The 15,689-nt window shown below is 39.1% G+C and overlaps 1 protein-coding gene across 1 annotated transcript in view; it reads right to left on the bottom strand.

The window, feature by feature from the left end:
• DCN (decorin) overlaps positions 1–11,859 on the bottom strand; it is a 38,238-nt gene extending 26,379 nt beyond the window's left edge. Inside the window, exons 1-2 of the mRNA XM_010413814.4 lie at positions 11,674–11,859; positions 7,796–8,031 (exon numbers count right to left, since the gene is read on the bottom strand). Of these exons, the coding sequence (XP_010412116.1) occupies positions 7,796–8,003 (208 nt within the window). The 5' untranslated portion in view covers positions 8,004–8,031; positions 11,674–11,859. The remainder of the gene's footprint in view (positions 1–7,795; positions 8,032–11,673) is intronic.
• Positions 11,860–15,689: the final 3,830 nt, after the last annotated feature.

Here is a 15,689-nt window from a genome sequence, read left to right on the forward strand (position 1 = left end):
CCAAGTCTTCTGTAACTGTAACAGCCATCTCCAGCCCAGAAGATGTAAACTCTCTGCCACAGAGTGAAAAAATAAAGAAGAGAAAGCAATTTTTTCCCCCTAATCCTGAACACATTAAGACTTTAATTCAATTCTTTGCCTTTTCTCCTATATCTCTTAGGTAGAGATACTCAGCAACGAGTTTGATTATTGCACCACTACAGGCACTTTTCTTCCATGTCACCCTTAAATATGAATTCATTGAGAATCTCTTTTTTTTTTCTGAAGCCCAATCTGCAGCAGTAGAAGGGAAAACATGTACTCCAGCACAGAAACTGAAACCATTCTAGGCTTTCACGTTTTAGGTGATAGAGGAGTTGCAAGCAGAAGCTGGCTCTGGGATGCCTTATTGCATATTCCTGTTGTGCTAATGTTGTATTACAGTACCAGACTGTAGTCCCATTTACATTTTGCATGTTTTAAAAGCTGCAACATTTCTATAAATAACCTGTCCATTTGGGTTTTTTGCCATTAAGTCCCTAAAGTTGCCATCAGGTGGGAAGAAATCGTTTCTTGCTTTCACTGTTATTTTTTAAAATATAATTACTGCATTCCTTATTGAAATTAAAACTATAAGCATCCTCTCCTTAACAGATTTTTGTAAAAAACTAAGACCATTCCAAGTCAGTCCCAGGAAACAAACACAAAGATGGTATGGGATGCTCTCCTGGATGCCCCTTCATATGAGTATGCATGCAGAGAGTACATAAATTCTTTAAATACTGCTTTTCACCTTTTTCATTTCCTATTGACTGCATGTGGGGTTTGCAGTAGAGTTGCCTATATAGGAAATGCAACCTTACTAAAGTCAGGGTCATTTATACAGAACTGTTTGAGTCTCATAATTGGCTCCCTAAATTGAAAACTACGACACAACTCCCATCTTTTTTTTCCCCCCCAAAAAACCCATGCAGGCATGGTCCTGTGTCTTGAGATCCCAGTGCGTCTGTGTTTATTTTTTCCACCTCTATCCTTGCAGAGAAGCAAATGAGCAAGTTCTACTCTTTTGTTCAGGCTGGAGAAGAGGAGACTGAGGGCAGACCTCATTGCAATTTCCAGCTTCCTTGGGAAGGGAAGATGAGGGGCAGGCACTGATCTCTTCTCTGTGGTGACCAGTGACAGGACCTCAGGGAATGGCCTGAAGTTGTGCCAGGGGAGGTTTAGGTTGGATATTACAAAAAAAGTTCTTCACCCAGAGGGTGGCTGAGCACTGGAACAGGCTCCCCAGGGAAGTGGTCACAGCACCAAGCCTGACAGAGTTCAAGAATGACTTGGCAACACTCTCAGGCACATGGTGTGAATCTTGGGGCCATCATGTGCAGGGCCAGGAGCTGGATTTTGATGATCCTGATGAGTCCCTTCCAACTCAGAATATTCTGTGATTCTGTGATTATCTATCTACTTTGCTTTCATAGTGTAAAGGACAACAGTGCTCTGTGTAAGCATATTAAATACAATACAGACAAACACACATGTAATTTCAGCATTTGTAAATTTTTTTTTGTCAGGGCAGGCATGGAAAACAGGATGAATAAATTTTTAAAAATGGCAATGTATTTCAAAGAATATAGTTTTTGATTTGAACTTTAGAAAAAGACTAAAGTATATTCAGAAAAATACTTTTTTCCCCTGTAACCTAAATATACATCTTCTTTTGGACCACTTCCTTTTAATCAAAGATTCAGGACACGTTTAAAGCAAAATATAGACCACTGAGTCCAAATTTGATGAGGTTGGGACACTCCAATCTGGGTTTGAGACTGGTGTTTTGAAAATCTGCTTAAAACTAGACTATCTTCAGAATACCATGGTAACTGGACTGTGTGAACAGAATTGTCCTGAAGAGCTGGGTGCTAATACCAGAAGTTTCTTGCTCTTATCATTGGTGACTACACAAAGAACCCGAATTCCTAAATCTCCTCCCTGTTGATATGGGTTCTCAGTGAACACTAGGAAGGAGCTTTTGGACTCTCTATCTCTTCCTTGGCTAGGAACCTTCCACAATTAAATAGCAGAGGCTTTTTGTTGTGAAAACACAGGTATTTGTAAAATGGTTATATGTCTTACCAAGTAACACACCCTATAAAGGTGTTAAGAATATAATACAGATACCAGTTGCACCTAATAGTCCATAAGGTCATATAAGGAGTGATTATTTAGCATGTTTTAAGCATTGTAATCACCTACAATGACTTATAATTGACTCACATTTTACAGGCTATCTATTAGCTATTTATTTGTGCATTGGGAGGTTTTAGAAATGAACCATTGTCACAGAGCAAACCAGAAAACAGTTTTTTCTTGTATCACTTAGACTTGGCAGTTTGGATTTCTGTTCCTGCCACTAGGCTTTCATAAATGGCCTTTCCAAGCCTGAAGCAAGCAAACAAATCTAAAAAATTAAGACAAAAACCCAAAACATACAAAGCTGGTCACTGTTACCTTGGAGTAAGCAGTAAATAAGGAAGGATGTACTTAGAGTGGATTAATTTTTATCTAGGATCATGTTTATCAGCTGAAACTTAATTACATCAGTAATTCAGGTGGTGATGCAAGAAGGCCTGTCTTTTACTGCCATACTGGCAAAAGATAATGGCTTTTTGTTAATATAAAGTAGTCTACATCCAGGCAAATATTTTTTTCTTGACATTTTCCCAAGAGTGTTTTCCAGTTATTGGGTCTTTGATTTAATAATTTGTCAGAATGTACTGAGCACAGGACTTTAATTCATGTTTTTTTAACTTCCAGGGCATCCCCAATATTGTATTGAAGCAGAATATATGTAATATATATGTAATATATATATGTAATATATTTATCACAAAAAAACCCTGGCAACATGGGTTTATTTTTCCTTGCCTTAATTTTAACACACATAACTTCATTAATCTGAAAGTAAGTTGTATAGCCTCGAATGGTCATTGCCCTGCCTCGGCAGTTTGGTTCTCCAGGAGCGATGCATCCTTTCCACCTTAGATAGGATGAACCACTGCATGGGCAGCCCAACTCACCCCATGTCCATGAAAGGATACCAGATGACTCTTAGATTCTTAACATCACCCGAAATCACTCCTATATTACAGATAATGCCTGTGATATTTCATATAGATCCTCCAGTCTGACCTCCAGCATGTTAAGAGTATTCCAATTCACCCAGTCAGCACGTGGAATGCCCAATGGCTTGTGCCTGATGACAGCCTAAGTTATGTTTGGCTAAAGAGTGCCAGTTTTAAGGCCAGGGTATTATGCTGTAGATGCTATTCTCAGTATAAGTGACAGTATACTTTCACAGATTTCATGGCTATGATAATAGTTTTGTTAAATGATCCAGTTCTATGAAGCCAGGGGATTTCATGAGATTGTCAGCTTCTATTATACATAAAAGGAGTATGACTTTATTATTATCCTTATTGTTAGAAGAAAAAAAATACATAAAACACAAAATAACTTTTCCTAAAAGCTCAGCAGTGACAGTGTAAATTCACCAAAACTTTTTTAATTTAAAAATTGCACTTGTTAATATCTGGCCATTTAAGGATACATGTTTTCTTTTATTGCATGTTTAATAACCTGTAAGATTTTGGGTTGAACATTTAGCTTTAAAGGTTATGTTTCAAATCAAGGTGTATTGTAAAGGAGATAATTGCCTTTATAGTGAGAAATGAAGTTGTGACATGGAGTCAAAATCAGAAAATGGGTGTTCAGATATTTCTGGAAGATTTCATACAGTGAGATAAATTATCTTTTGTCAACAAATAAATTGCTCAAATTTGTCAACAAATAAATGGTTCAGGTGTTGAAGAGCCATCAGTTAATATATTGAGACACTCTATGTGTTCAGATAAACTATCTAATGTTACCCGATCCCAGTGATAGTGCTTTACATATCTGTGACCTTCTCATCTCCGGCTCTCAAAGTGCTTTTCAAACTCACACTCCAAATACCCATGCTTAGATCAAATGTATCCTTCTTTACACAAGCTGGAGAAACCCTGAGTTTCTGAGCTGTGAGAAAAATTCAAGTTTTAGCTGTAATACTGCTTGAACTTTGTTTGCTGACATGTCTATCTTGCACACCTTTTAGTAACCACAAAACCTTCTTTGATACTCCCAGCAAGAGAGATGGAGAGACCTCCACTATGTCCTGTAAGGTCTCCAGGGAGGGCAATCTCATTACATCCTGTAGAGAGACACTGCTCATTTAGAAGGGGCTGCCAGACTTACCTGAAGGTGAAATAAAGCTCTGACCACCACCTCTGAGAGCGCTTGTGAAGCATTCTGCATCTGCTGCAGGGATGAGTAATCACACATGCATCCTCCTGCCTACCAGGGCACTCTGGGATGAACTTTACTTGGGACTCCCTTTGGGAGGATGAGACTTTAAATGGGACTGTTAATCCTTGCTAGGGTTTTTATGAGGCGTGTTTGCCTGGCCACCTGACTGCACACCTCCCCTGTACGTATTATTTTAAAACAGGAAAAGAGGCCTCTGACCAGCTACATCAGCTACTCCCCACCTGTGCTGTGCTCTAATAAGGAAGATGTTTGTGATTTCTATGGAAAGCCTGGATATAACATAGCAATGCCTCATACTGAAGCATGACCAAAAAGTAAACCTGTGGCTCCCTTTTAGCAACAGGAGGCAGATTCATAAAAGACAGCACTTTTATAAAGATAGCATGGTGGCCTTTCTTGATGAGATCCTTGAGCCTGTTCACAAAGGTAATACATCTCATGAAATAGGCATATGGGGTTCTGCTATTGATCCATCCATAACCACAACTTAGAGAGAATTCTTTTTTAGGATGTGAGAAGGCAGCGTTCTCCTTCTTGCCAACTCAGCTCTTGGCTGAGAGGCAAAATAAATTAATTTGTAGGTGTGTGCTTAGGAAGATATGACTGAAGTTGAAGAGTATAGGAATGCAAAAATTCAGCTGACAAGAGTGTAATTGGACCACTGGGCATTTTTTTTCACTGTTTTTATTGAACTCAGATTTTATTTTTTTTGTTATTCCCAGCCAGTGCTCATGAGAAAAGGGGCAAACCTGATCTCTGGTCTCTGGATCCAATAGTTCTCCTGTGGTTTATTCACATAACCCTGTGTCAGATAGCTGGTTTTTTTTCCTTATGAAGTAAGAGACTACAAATAGCAAATGCCCATTTAGACACAAAAGAAACGGGCTGAGGAAGAGGAGACCTTTCCATATGTTGCCCGTGTTAGGGTCCTCCAGCTACCTTGCTCTGGCATGTCTCATACACCCATGGGCTGGTGGCTGTAAAGAGCCCTTCCATGCCAGAGAGTGAGTAGGAGAAAGGATCCTGATTCAGGTTTTAACTTTCCTTTGTGAGACTTTATTTAGTAAGGTCTTAATATGTCCTTGTGAGGAGCCTTGTTTTTGCCTGAATTTTTTCTTCAGTTAGTACCCATGGGACTAGATGACTAAATTTGATAATTTTGGAGGATGGATGTAGCTAATTTGGTTGGGTTGGAAATGCCCAGAGCTGAAGGGAGAGGTAGTCCAGGAGCGCAGGTTAATAAGGAGGCAGAACTGTCACTGCTGGTTTCATGGCTTCTGTGTGCAAATCGCCCTCCTGAGCCCTGAAACATGAGCACCCTTCATCCCACAACCCAGGAGCATTCAAGGTCACCTCCACAGTTTGCAACAGAAGGCCAGCCACAGCCCTTCCTCAAGTCAGGATGTAAATATGACTTTGCCTGACTCTGTCACACAGAAGCGAATCCAAGGCCAGAAGAGAGTAGCGGGCACTTTTGCCTGTGAGCTGGTGACACACAGCTGTCCTGTCCCCACTTGCAGGGCAGCCAGCAGCCCTGTGTCCTCATTAGCCTCCCAGCTGGCCCATGTCCCATCAGGGGCTGTCACAGCCGTATGCAACAAGGATGGGTGAAACTTAATGCCAAGGCTGTCACTGAGTGATAATTACTTCCTTGACCTCTGCCAGGGACATATTATTTTTTTATTTTTCAGGGCCACATATTTTGAGCCCAGGGAGATCTCTTTTCCTATGTACCCAAAGGCTAGATGCTATCAGCCCAGATGCTCCAAAAGCAAAGTATTTTCATTGCATGATATGCAGCATGTGGGTTTAAAGAAAGTTCTTTCTTTTCACCCCACTTGACATTCAATGGGAAACACTGACCTGGGGCCTTGACTGCTGTATTTCTGAGTCTGCTTGTCAGTATGGGACTCTACTAACCCAGAAGTATCTTATGCAGTGGATGTAGTGCAACCCTTTGTAAACCACATGTGTTTGAAGGAGAAGTGCATGACCACAGGACCATGTACAGGAGTAAAGGGTCCCTGTGTGAATGTCTCTACTTTTTTACCAGGTGAAAGCTCATTATGTTCTGCAGAACTGAAACAGACTGAGAACAAGTTCTCAAAATAACTTAAATTCCATCGGCATTACTAAGTGTAACAACAATAAAACCTAAGACTTTCATGGCATGTGGGGCAACCTCCTCCCCACTCCCCACTCCATGTTTGCTCTCTCTGGCACCTAAACGGCAAAAAAAGAAAATATCTTTCAAGAGCAACAGTAGTGTGGAAGCTTTATGAATGCTAGGTTAGCCCACACTCATTTGTGCAACTTGGCTTGCATTGTTCACTGGGTCTTTGCCAAACATATCTGTTGCATAATTACGTGGCTCACTTTAATAAATTCACAGAAGTTCCTAGGGGTGTAGCTAAAGTTTCCCCCTCCTTTCTGTAATTATACAACTCCTACCACCATGAGACACAGGTCCTAATTGGTGGATTTGTGCCATGACTTACGGTAATTATCAAAGCTAACATTATAACATAGGGAAATAGAAACACCCAGATATACATTTAAAGAGCTGAGAGAAGACTTAAAGAAAAAAAAGTTCTATAAAATCATGAGAAGTTATTTGTCTTTTTCCTTGTGAGAAAAACTAATTTTAATTGATTTTCTGCACTGTACACTGACTAAGACTGAATAATACTGGTTAAAACCAAGAGCAGTCCCACTGAAGTCAGCTTCATTACTTGACAATTCTGCATGGAAAAGTCAAATACAGTGATGGCAGACATGGCCTCATATCCTGCTACTCTGACTGTGCACACAAGCCCTTCCCTTACATGAGGGAGTAAGGAAAGTTTGTGAGAAAGGTTCTCATGGTTTCAGCTTATATAGTGTCTAAGAAAGATATTTAATAAGGAACTCCATAATGTGTTCATTATTTTGGAGTGTTTCCAAGCTCTTTCTTCCAAAGAGCTGGTTCCAGGATATATGATTCAGTTGGTTATTTCATACTCATGTATTCCAGTGGAACTGGTATGACTTCTATGTTGAGGTACTAGACAGTATGATTAAAGGTGTTGGACCTTGGACCACACAATTTAGAACCTTTTAAAATGTTTCCATCCCCACATCTGATCTCATTGAATTTATTTAACCCTCATCTGAAGGAATAGTTTGAAAAGTTATTTTCTCTGCAAGAGAAATCTGTGGTCTTTCAAAGAACAGATGAAATGCACAAATTCAAACTATACATTAAAAAAAATCAAACATTCTTCATGATCATAACAAGCACCCATCTTGCCAGGGCTTTACTGTCTACTTTGTATAGTAAATTCTCGTTAACTGCAGCTGTAGCATATTTCTTTGAAGAAAGTCAGTTATGGAGTGATGGAGCATAGCAGCCTCACCAACTCAGCTGCCAGCCCGTGACCAGAATGCGAGCACAGAGCCTCTGAAATACTCTCGGGCTTACCTAGGTCAGAGCACTGCACCACACGGAGATGGCACTGGCAGCGGAAGGGGCACACTGGTCCAAATCCAGATATGACAGGATCATCCGTTGGAGCCATGTCAGCTGACCCCTCATCCTCCAGCATAAAGTCAAAGAGGCCCTGCTGGTGGAATGGCTTGGCCAAGCATGCTGGCAGCAGTAGGACAAAGAGCAGAGCCAGCCTCTTCATGGCTTAGTTCATCGACTCCCAGCAGAACCTAGGATTCAAAGCAGCGGATTACCAACAGAAGTAGCAGTTTCCCATAGCTGCACAGTTCCTCCTGAAGGAAGTCCAGCACATCCACCAATTGCATAACTGTTCCTTTCAATAAAAGAAAACTGAATTGCAAAAATAGGACAGTTATGTGATAAGAGTCTGGTAACTGCTTGTCAATAGGCCTTTTTTTTTTATACAGAGCAGTTTGAAGGCAACTGTAAACACATCTGTTTGCATATTTAGAGTAATATTTATTAGGAACAGGCAGTGCTGTCAACTTTGTTATGCAAAAGAGTCATAGCAATAAGCCACATTTTCCATGTGCCTCTTTTCTGCCAGCGTAACAGTCTATTTGATTTCATTAGCATTTATTTCATAGCCATGGGTTTGACCCATGGGGACAAACCTGAGGTTCCCAAACTTACTGTAATTCAGTATTTCATGTCTTGAAAAATATTTTTAAGTGTCAGCTTGCTGTGTGTTTTAAGTTATAGCCTAGTAAAACTGACTGAGAAAGAGTAGGATTTAGTGAGAGTAGGGTGGAAAGTGAGGGGAAGATCTTTAGTTGTTTAAATGCACTATAGTTCTTTCCTAGTTTAAACAGCACAATAAAACGGAATACAATGTTTTGTTATATCGAATAGTCTTGGTTTTCTTTCCAAATTTTGACATCCACCCTGAGAATTCTCTGTTTTGCACTGTGTAAGAATTTGATTTGATGCTTGTAGTGTTGTGTGCACACTTTCTAATATGATCAGGTCTTCATTCTGTAGACTTTTATGCTCAGGAGCAACTTTACACAAGTATGTATTGTCATAGATATTAACAAGAAAAGCTGCTTAAATACATGTTCTCAGGGCTTAGGCCTAGATGTATTTCAACACACTGTAGGTTGTGCTACCTGTCTTGTTGTGCATTAAGGACAAATTACACAATTGTTTGCAGGTTTTGTATAAAGGCTGTATAGACCTGCTAATTTTCTGAAAATTTTCTTTTACTGTATATTTTATATAACGAAGTTCATACTTTACAAACTTTAATTGGTCTAAAAAAATCCACAGAAAGATAAAATTAAGAAATCTGCCTTCAAATTGCCAAGTGACACAAAGGCAAACTTGTAATTTATATAGGACTTTTTCTTAAAATGGATGGCATAATCCTGAATACAGATGCTGCTCTTTGTAATGAAAGCAAAAATGTCCACTTCCTTCTTCAGGCCAATATCTTAAAAATGCCTTGTCTGAGTGCTAGCTGGGATTACTTCTGCAGAAACCTTCAGGTCTGTCTCTCAAGAGGATGATAAGGATATACTATAAAATATACTGGTGGCTTAAAATCATAGCATACATTTCTGTGATCTACCTGACAGGAAAATACGTATCTAACATCTTCAGATACCCCAAAGACTTCAAAGTGAAATCACATGGAGTAGAACACTGTTTATGTTGTCTCTTTAGGAGACATATTTGTTTTCTTAGCTGGACACGAGAGCACTTCTATTCCTGGAACAGATATCTTACTCACTGTGTGCACTGAGGGGTATCACAGACCCCTACATCAGCTAGAGAGTTTTTAGTATGTCCTGTCAGCCAATGTTGTGTAAACTCATGGCATGTAGCAGGGGAAGGCTGTGTCCCCATGTGGATCATCCTCCTGTACTTCCTCCTGCCCTGGCTCCCCACCAGCACTGGGGCTGTGTCCCCTTGCCAACAACACCCCTACCAGTGCAGGCAGAGTGCACAGGGTGTCAGGATGACACAGCCAAGTGCTGTTAATGCATGGCAGTGAGCTGGTACCAGGGTTTAATTTTTGAAATAGTAATTATCATGTTCAAATCATTGTAAAATAACAATGCAATTTATTAATAATCTGAAAGGAGAAGAAAAGTTTGTTAAATCATCACCATTCATCACAATAACTTGCCTTGTGATAATGATCAATAAAATGTTACCCCAACACAAATTATTTTTCAGAATGTATATTAACAACAATAGACATTGGGAATGCTGCACGCTAATCCTTGAATGGCAGTGGCAGTCAGGAATTTTTAAAGACCTTCCTCAGCCTTTTGTTTGTGTGTTAATATGATTTTAAAACGTTTTTAAATATTTAAAACTTCTTTATTCGCTCTCAGGGTCACTGCTGAAGTACCACCCATCCCAAGAATGCACAATCAGGATCCTATCCTGGAGTTTAATTATTACCACTCAGAAAAGCAAAAAAGAAATTAGAAAGGCACTTTAGAAGTGTTTTCACACTTTGCTTCTTATTCACATTACTATTGATGATTTCATTTATCTCAGGTAAACCATGTAGCAGGCCTTTCCTTTGGTCCCTGTTTTGTAAAAACTGTAATAAAATCAGAAAGAGCTGTCTATAAAGGAAAACTGTAGAACAACAGAGGATATCAAGTATATAATCTGAGGATACAGCAAAGAAAATAGCAGACACAAGCTACATATTAATAAAGATACAGGAATAGATATCTTCAGTCATATACGCATTCATTCTGCAGAGACGAGTATCTGCTCCTATTGTTTGCATGTGTAATTGAACATAAACAAAGGAAAAGATATACACAAAACTGGACTACCAAGAAATGTTTACACTTCACTTACAAGAAAAGAGTAGAGAGGGCAAAAAATCTGCATTCTGTGACACAATATTTATGTCTGCAGGACATAACTGTTTAGAAGTCCTTTAATTATGTGTTTACAATAAAGAAGACTTTTCCACAAACAGAGGAAACTATACCATAGGCTTGGCCACATTTCATTTTAAAATACTACTGAAAAAATGCTTCATCAGTTCACGTCACCACTGTATTGGTGGTCTTCTTGTCAGTTTACCTTAATATTAAGGTTATATTATTAGTTCACCTACTGTCAGAAATCTCTTAAAAGTCCACAAAGACAAGCTAAACAATATTTTTCAGTTTCAAAAAAATCCCCTCCATTTTATGTTATGCCCATTTTGTGCAATAAAGTCTAGATGTGAAAACACAGGAGCTGGAAGTTTTTAAGAGAATAAAAATCTTTTAACAGGAGTTTCAACTGCAGGAATTTTCTTTTCTACTATTTCATTCATAAGAACCTTCTTTAAACATGATTCCCTTGTTTGTACCCTGTAACATAGCACTTTCTAACATTACAAAGGCATACACAGAGCCCATTTAACTTACTACTATGCATTTTTTTCTCTGAAATCGAAATTATATTCATCAGTGTCTGAAATATATATGAAGAAACACATGAAAAGGAAATCACAGAGAGCAGTATAAAGCAGAAATGTAAGCATACATGCATTTTTTACACTCTCTACATCACCGATTCTAAACACTGGATTGCAGAGAATATACTGCTGCAAAAGTTTACAGCAAAGAAAAAGAAAGAACTATAGCAGTGCTTATACAAATCAAAACAAGAGACAGAATAGTCAAATAAACAGTAGGAAATCTGCACAGTCTTTGAGAATGCGTTCTCATGTTTCCAAGAAACAAAAGTACTGGACAGAAAACTTAACATTACTAAACATTTAGTAGGATTTTTAACTTGCTTCTCCTAAAATTCAAATAGTTCTTGCCATAGACTTGCCCGAAGTTTTTTAGTGCAGCATAGTTCAGGAGAATTGCTAAAAACCGTACCTTTTAATCCAGGGATTTGCAACAGGAGCTCTCAAAGCTGAGATGTAATTAAACTAAATATTCAACCCAGGCAAAAGGCTTTGCAGGTGTGGAAAGGAGGAGGGGGTAAATTCAGCTCAGTGACTGTCACTTGGTGGAAAACCCTCCTGCTTCTATTCCATAGCACAGTTAAAAAATAAGGTTTCTCTCAATGAACACAATCCAGGCTGACACCCACATTAGATCATATGGTAATGATATGTCTCCTGTATTGTAGCCAGAAACTTTATCAGCTCTTTTGCTTTCTTTTCCTCCTTTTCCTTTTTCATTTGCTTTATTTCTCTTTCATCTGTTTACAATCCCAGACTACTTGTACATTATAAAACAGATTCTTAGCTGTAATTCATCTTACTTATTTTATTTATGTCCCTACAACATATATTTAGGAAAGTTTTCTTGGTTTTAACTATGGGGGGTTTTATGACTCATTAATGAAAAAAATGTTTAGCTGTTCCTCTTGTTTATAGTATTTGGAAATCAAGGAAATGATATAAAATTAATCTCTGAGTCAGGCAAAGTGGAGATTAAGACCAGAAAAAAAGGGTTAGCTTTAAGTAAAACTGTTTAAACAGATATCAACCTGCCTTTGCTTATGGTATAATCATGTCAAACTAAGTAGTATATAGTTTAATATATTATTATCTTGTCTAATAATAGAGTTTGTATGTATTTTTTCAAACTACAGCATGGTTTTGATACATATGAAAATCATGTTTTCATTAGTAAAATGATTCTAACATTTGTGGTTAGAGCTGCTTTATATAAACTTTGCTTTTTTTTTTTTTTTCACTGCCTTCTCACCAGGACAGCAAAACAGAGGGGAAATTAGCTTTAACTGTTTGGTTTTTTGGTCGATGGTTTTTTTGTGCTTTAAAATTCTTTTTGGTGGGTTATTTTTTTTGTTGGGTTTTTTTAAGAGAGAGATTTTTTTTAAAACATGGAAGGAAAAATGGTTCTGACTTATTTTTCAGATTTATATTTTATTTTAGTAATTTCTGGTTTTATGTAAATGTCAGTGGAAGCTAAAATGCAGTTTCTTTATTCCTGCACAATTTTAAAAGTCTAGTGAACTGAAATGAGATCAAATACAATAATTACTATTTATTTAGTCATCCAACCACATTGTGAACATGTGTAGCTTCACTGTGCTGTTAGCTGTCCTATCTAAATACTGAAGGCTTGTGTCTGTGTGTTTTGACTTGTATCCTTTTATTTATGCCCCTAGGCTAAGACCAGGTGCAAATCTGAAATTAAAGCCTGTAAAATGATGTTTAAAAGAAGTCAGAATTTTTAGAAACACAGTAGACTCTTGAAATTTTAGCTGTCCTCCTCATTTAAATTCAAGAGCCCTTATAAGAGATCATATAATTGTTCTCCTTTGGTGGAAGAAAGCATGGTAGAATAATTTTGTTAGCTTTGGTCTGTGTAGAACAAAGGTGTAATCAGACATCTTACATTACAGAGTCTTTATATAGCTGACTCTAAAAGTTAAGGATCAGTTATTCACCCCTAGTCCTCAAGCTAGCTTCTTTTCCCTGCCTCACCACTGGATTCAAGACGGCTAATGGTTTTTGTTGTGACATTTTTCTGCATATGATTAGTGGTATTCCAAGCTTTTATGCTTACAACAAAGCCTTATCTTTGTCCAGAAGTGTCGCCATGAGGCTTGCTGAAATCTTGGCTGCATCTTAGTAATGTCAGTTATTTGAACCTTGGTCACCAGCTGCATCTGGTGTTTAAAAACATTTCAAAGCAAGATTTTGATGAGGAACAGGTCAGGGTAAACTTGTTGTCAGTTTGCTTCACAAAACCCATTCATATTCTTTCCCAGCAAAGCCCTAATACATTTGTTCTGATACCTGTTATGGGGTTGAAAGGTGTTGTAATTTAATGCCTCAGTAATTTCTTTGGAGGCAGAGGGGGGATGAGTAGCCATCTCCCCTTCTTTTTGTCTTAGGCATTAGGGAGATTCAAACCAAAATATGAAGGTAAAGTTGGGAACAGCTGGAGCACAGGGTGCTTGCTGGGTGGACTGGGGGCTGCATTTTCTTTCATGAAGTTCATTCCAAGAAGCTCAGAGGGGGAAAAGATGTTACCAGCTTTAGGAATGATGAAAAAACAGTTATTCTACCTGTTGATACCCAGAAGTAGAAGAGGTATGTGTTAGGTGTCCAGCCCTTCCTGAAATGGAAAGTGGAGTAGGGTGGAAGACAGAGCAACTGAATGGGAGACGACACATGACATTGAATATTGAGGTAATACTCTATTAATTGTTTTGAATCAAGGAATCACTGAATCATTTAGGTTGGAGGAGACCTCCAGGGTCATTGAGACTAACCTTTGACTGATCACCACCTTGTCAATTAGACCGTGGCCCTAAGTGCCACGTTCAGTCGTTTCTTGAACACCTCCAGGGATAGTGACTCCACCACCTCCCTGGGCAGCCTGTTCCAGCACTTAAGAGCCCTTCCCATGAAGAAATTCTTCCTGATGTCCAACCTGAACATGCTCTGATGCAGCTTGAGGCTGTTTCCTCTTATCCCATTGCTGGTTGCCTGGGAGAAGAGACCAACCCCCACCTGGCTACAAACTCCTTTCAGGCAGCTGTAGAGAGCCATAAGGTCACTCCTGAGCCTCCTTTTCTGCAGGTTGAACAACCCCAGCTCCCTCAGCTGATCCTCTTAGGACTTACTCTCTAAACCTTTCCCCACCTTCACTGACCTTCTCTGGACACACAGTATTTGTGTGCTTTCATGGGAATGCAGATCCTTTATGAAACAACTATTCCTTTAATCCCACTCTTTGCCCCCTGCTGTGTCACTCAGAAGATAAACAACTTTAAAAAAAACAACCAAAGAACAATATTAAGTCATTATGTCATTTTATGGCCCTTGACCATACACAGTGCCTAGCACCAATCAGCTATCCTTCTCAGTCTGACCTATTTTGACTATTGCTTAGTCAGTATAAAAAAATCATTATTAGAACAGTCTTGGTTTCTATGTGACTTTATTACTCCAATTTAACAAACTTTTAGGGCTGCATGCTGCTCCAAATACTGATTCCCAGAAAGTCACAGGCAACTGCATGTTAATGTTATTTATATAACAATATTTTTATTAAATTTTGATGGATAGCATCTGCTTCATTTGCTCTCAGCTTATTTTGTGAACCTTTCAAAGGGCAGTGGTGGGAAAGAAGGCAGGAATCCTGCCCTGCTGGTGAGTGCTCTACCTGGGTCCAGTGGAAGTCTCTGCAGGAAAGAGATGAACACTGCCCTGTAAGGAGCAGGCATTTCCTGGGGAAATTGCTCCTGGAGCATGGGGCTGAGCTGGGAGAGACATGTTCAGCAGGCACCCAATGCTGCCAGAACAGGTTGCAGACTCCTAAGAGGAACTGACATAATCCGTCCCTGGGAGTAGAAAGAAAGGCTTTTTTTTAGGGAGTCAGGGAAATAATGGGTAGCATTTATTGCAATCCAGAAAGCTACTAGGATGAAACAAAAGCAGGAGGACAGGATCTGTTCTGCAGGAACATGGTGTCCCAGAGATTCAGATTCTTCCTGATTCTAAGTTTTCCGTTCTAAGTTTAAAGAAGGCATTTTCTTGGGCTGCCTTCTAATAGATCCCAGCTTTGATGATCAAAGACTGGTTAGCATTGTTGTGGTGGCTGTGGTAAAGAAGGGCAGGCAAGTCTCCCTCAAAGTCCTCCTAAATCAGCTAGGTAAGTGCCAATCCCCATCAAGAAGGAATGAAAACAGATCCCCTGCTTGGCTGCCTCATGGAAATCCTCTTCACCTCCTCGGTATCTCACACCTGGGCTTTACTTGCTTCCTAGCATTTCATCTTCCACATTCACTAGGTACTACAGTCACAACACTAGGCACAGTAATTTCTTCCAATTAAGTGTAGTAAACTGTTCTTCACAGTTAGCAGTGGAGTTCCCTTACTAAAAATGTGTGTAAATATGCACCCCAG

Source organism: Corvus cornix, chromosome 1A (genome assembly GCF_000738735.6).
Source record: "Corvus cornix cornix isolate S_Up_H32 chromosome 1A, ASM73873v5, whole genome shotgun sequence".
Taxonomy (NCBI): Eukaryota; Metazoa; Chordata; class Aves; order Passeriformes; family Corvidae; genus Corvus; species Corvus cornix.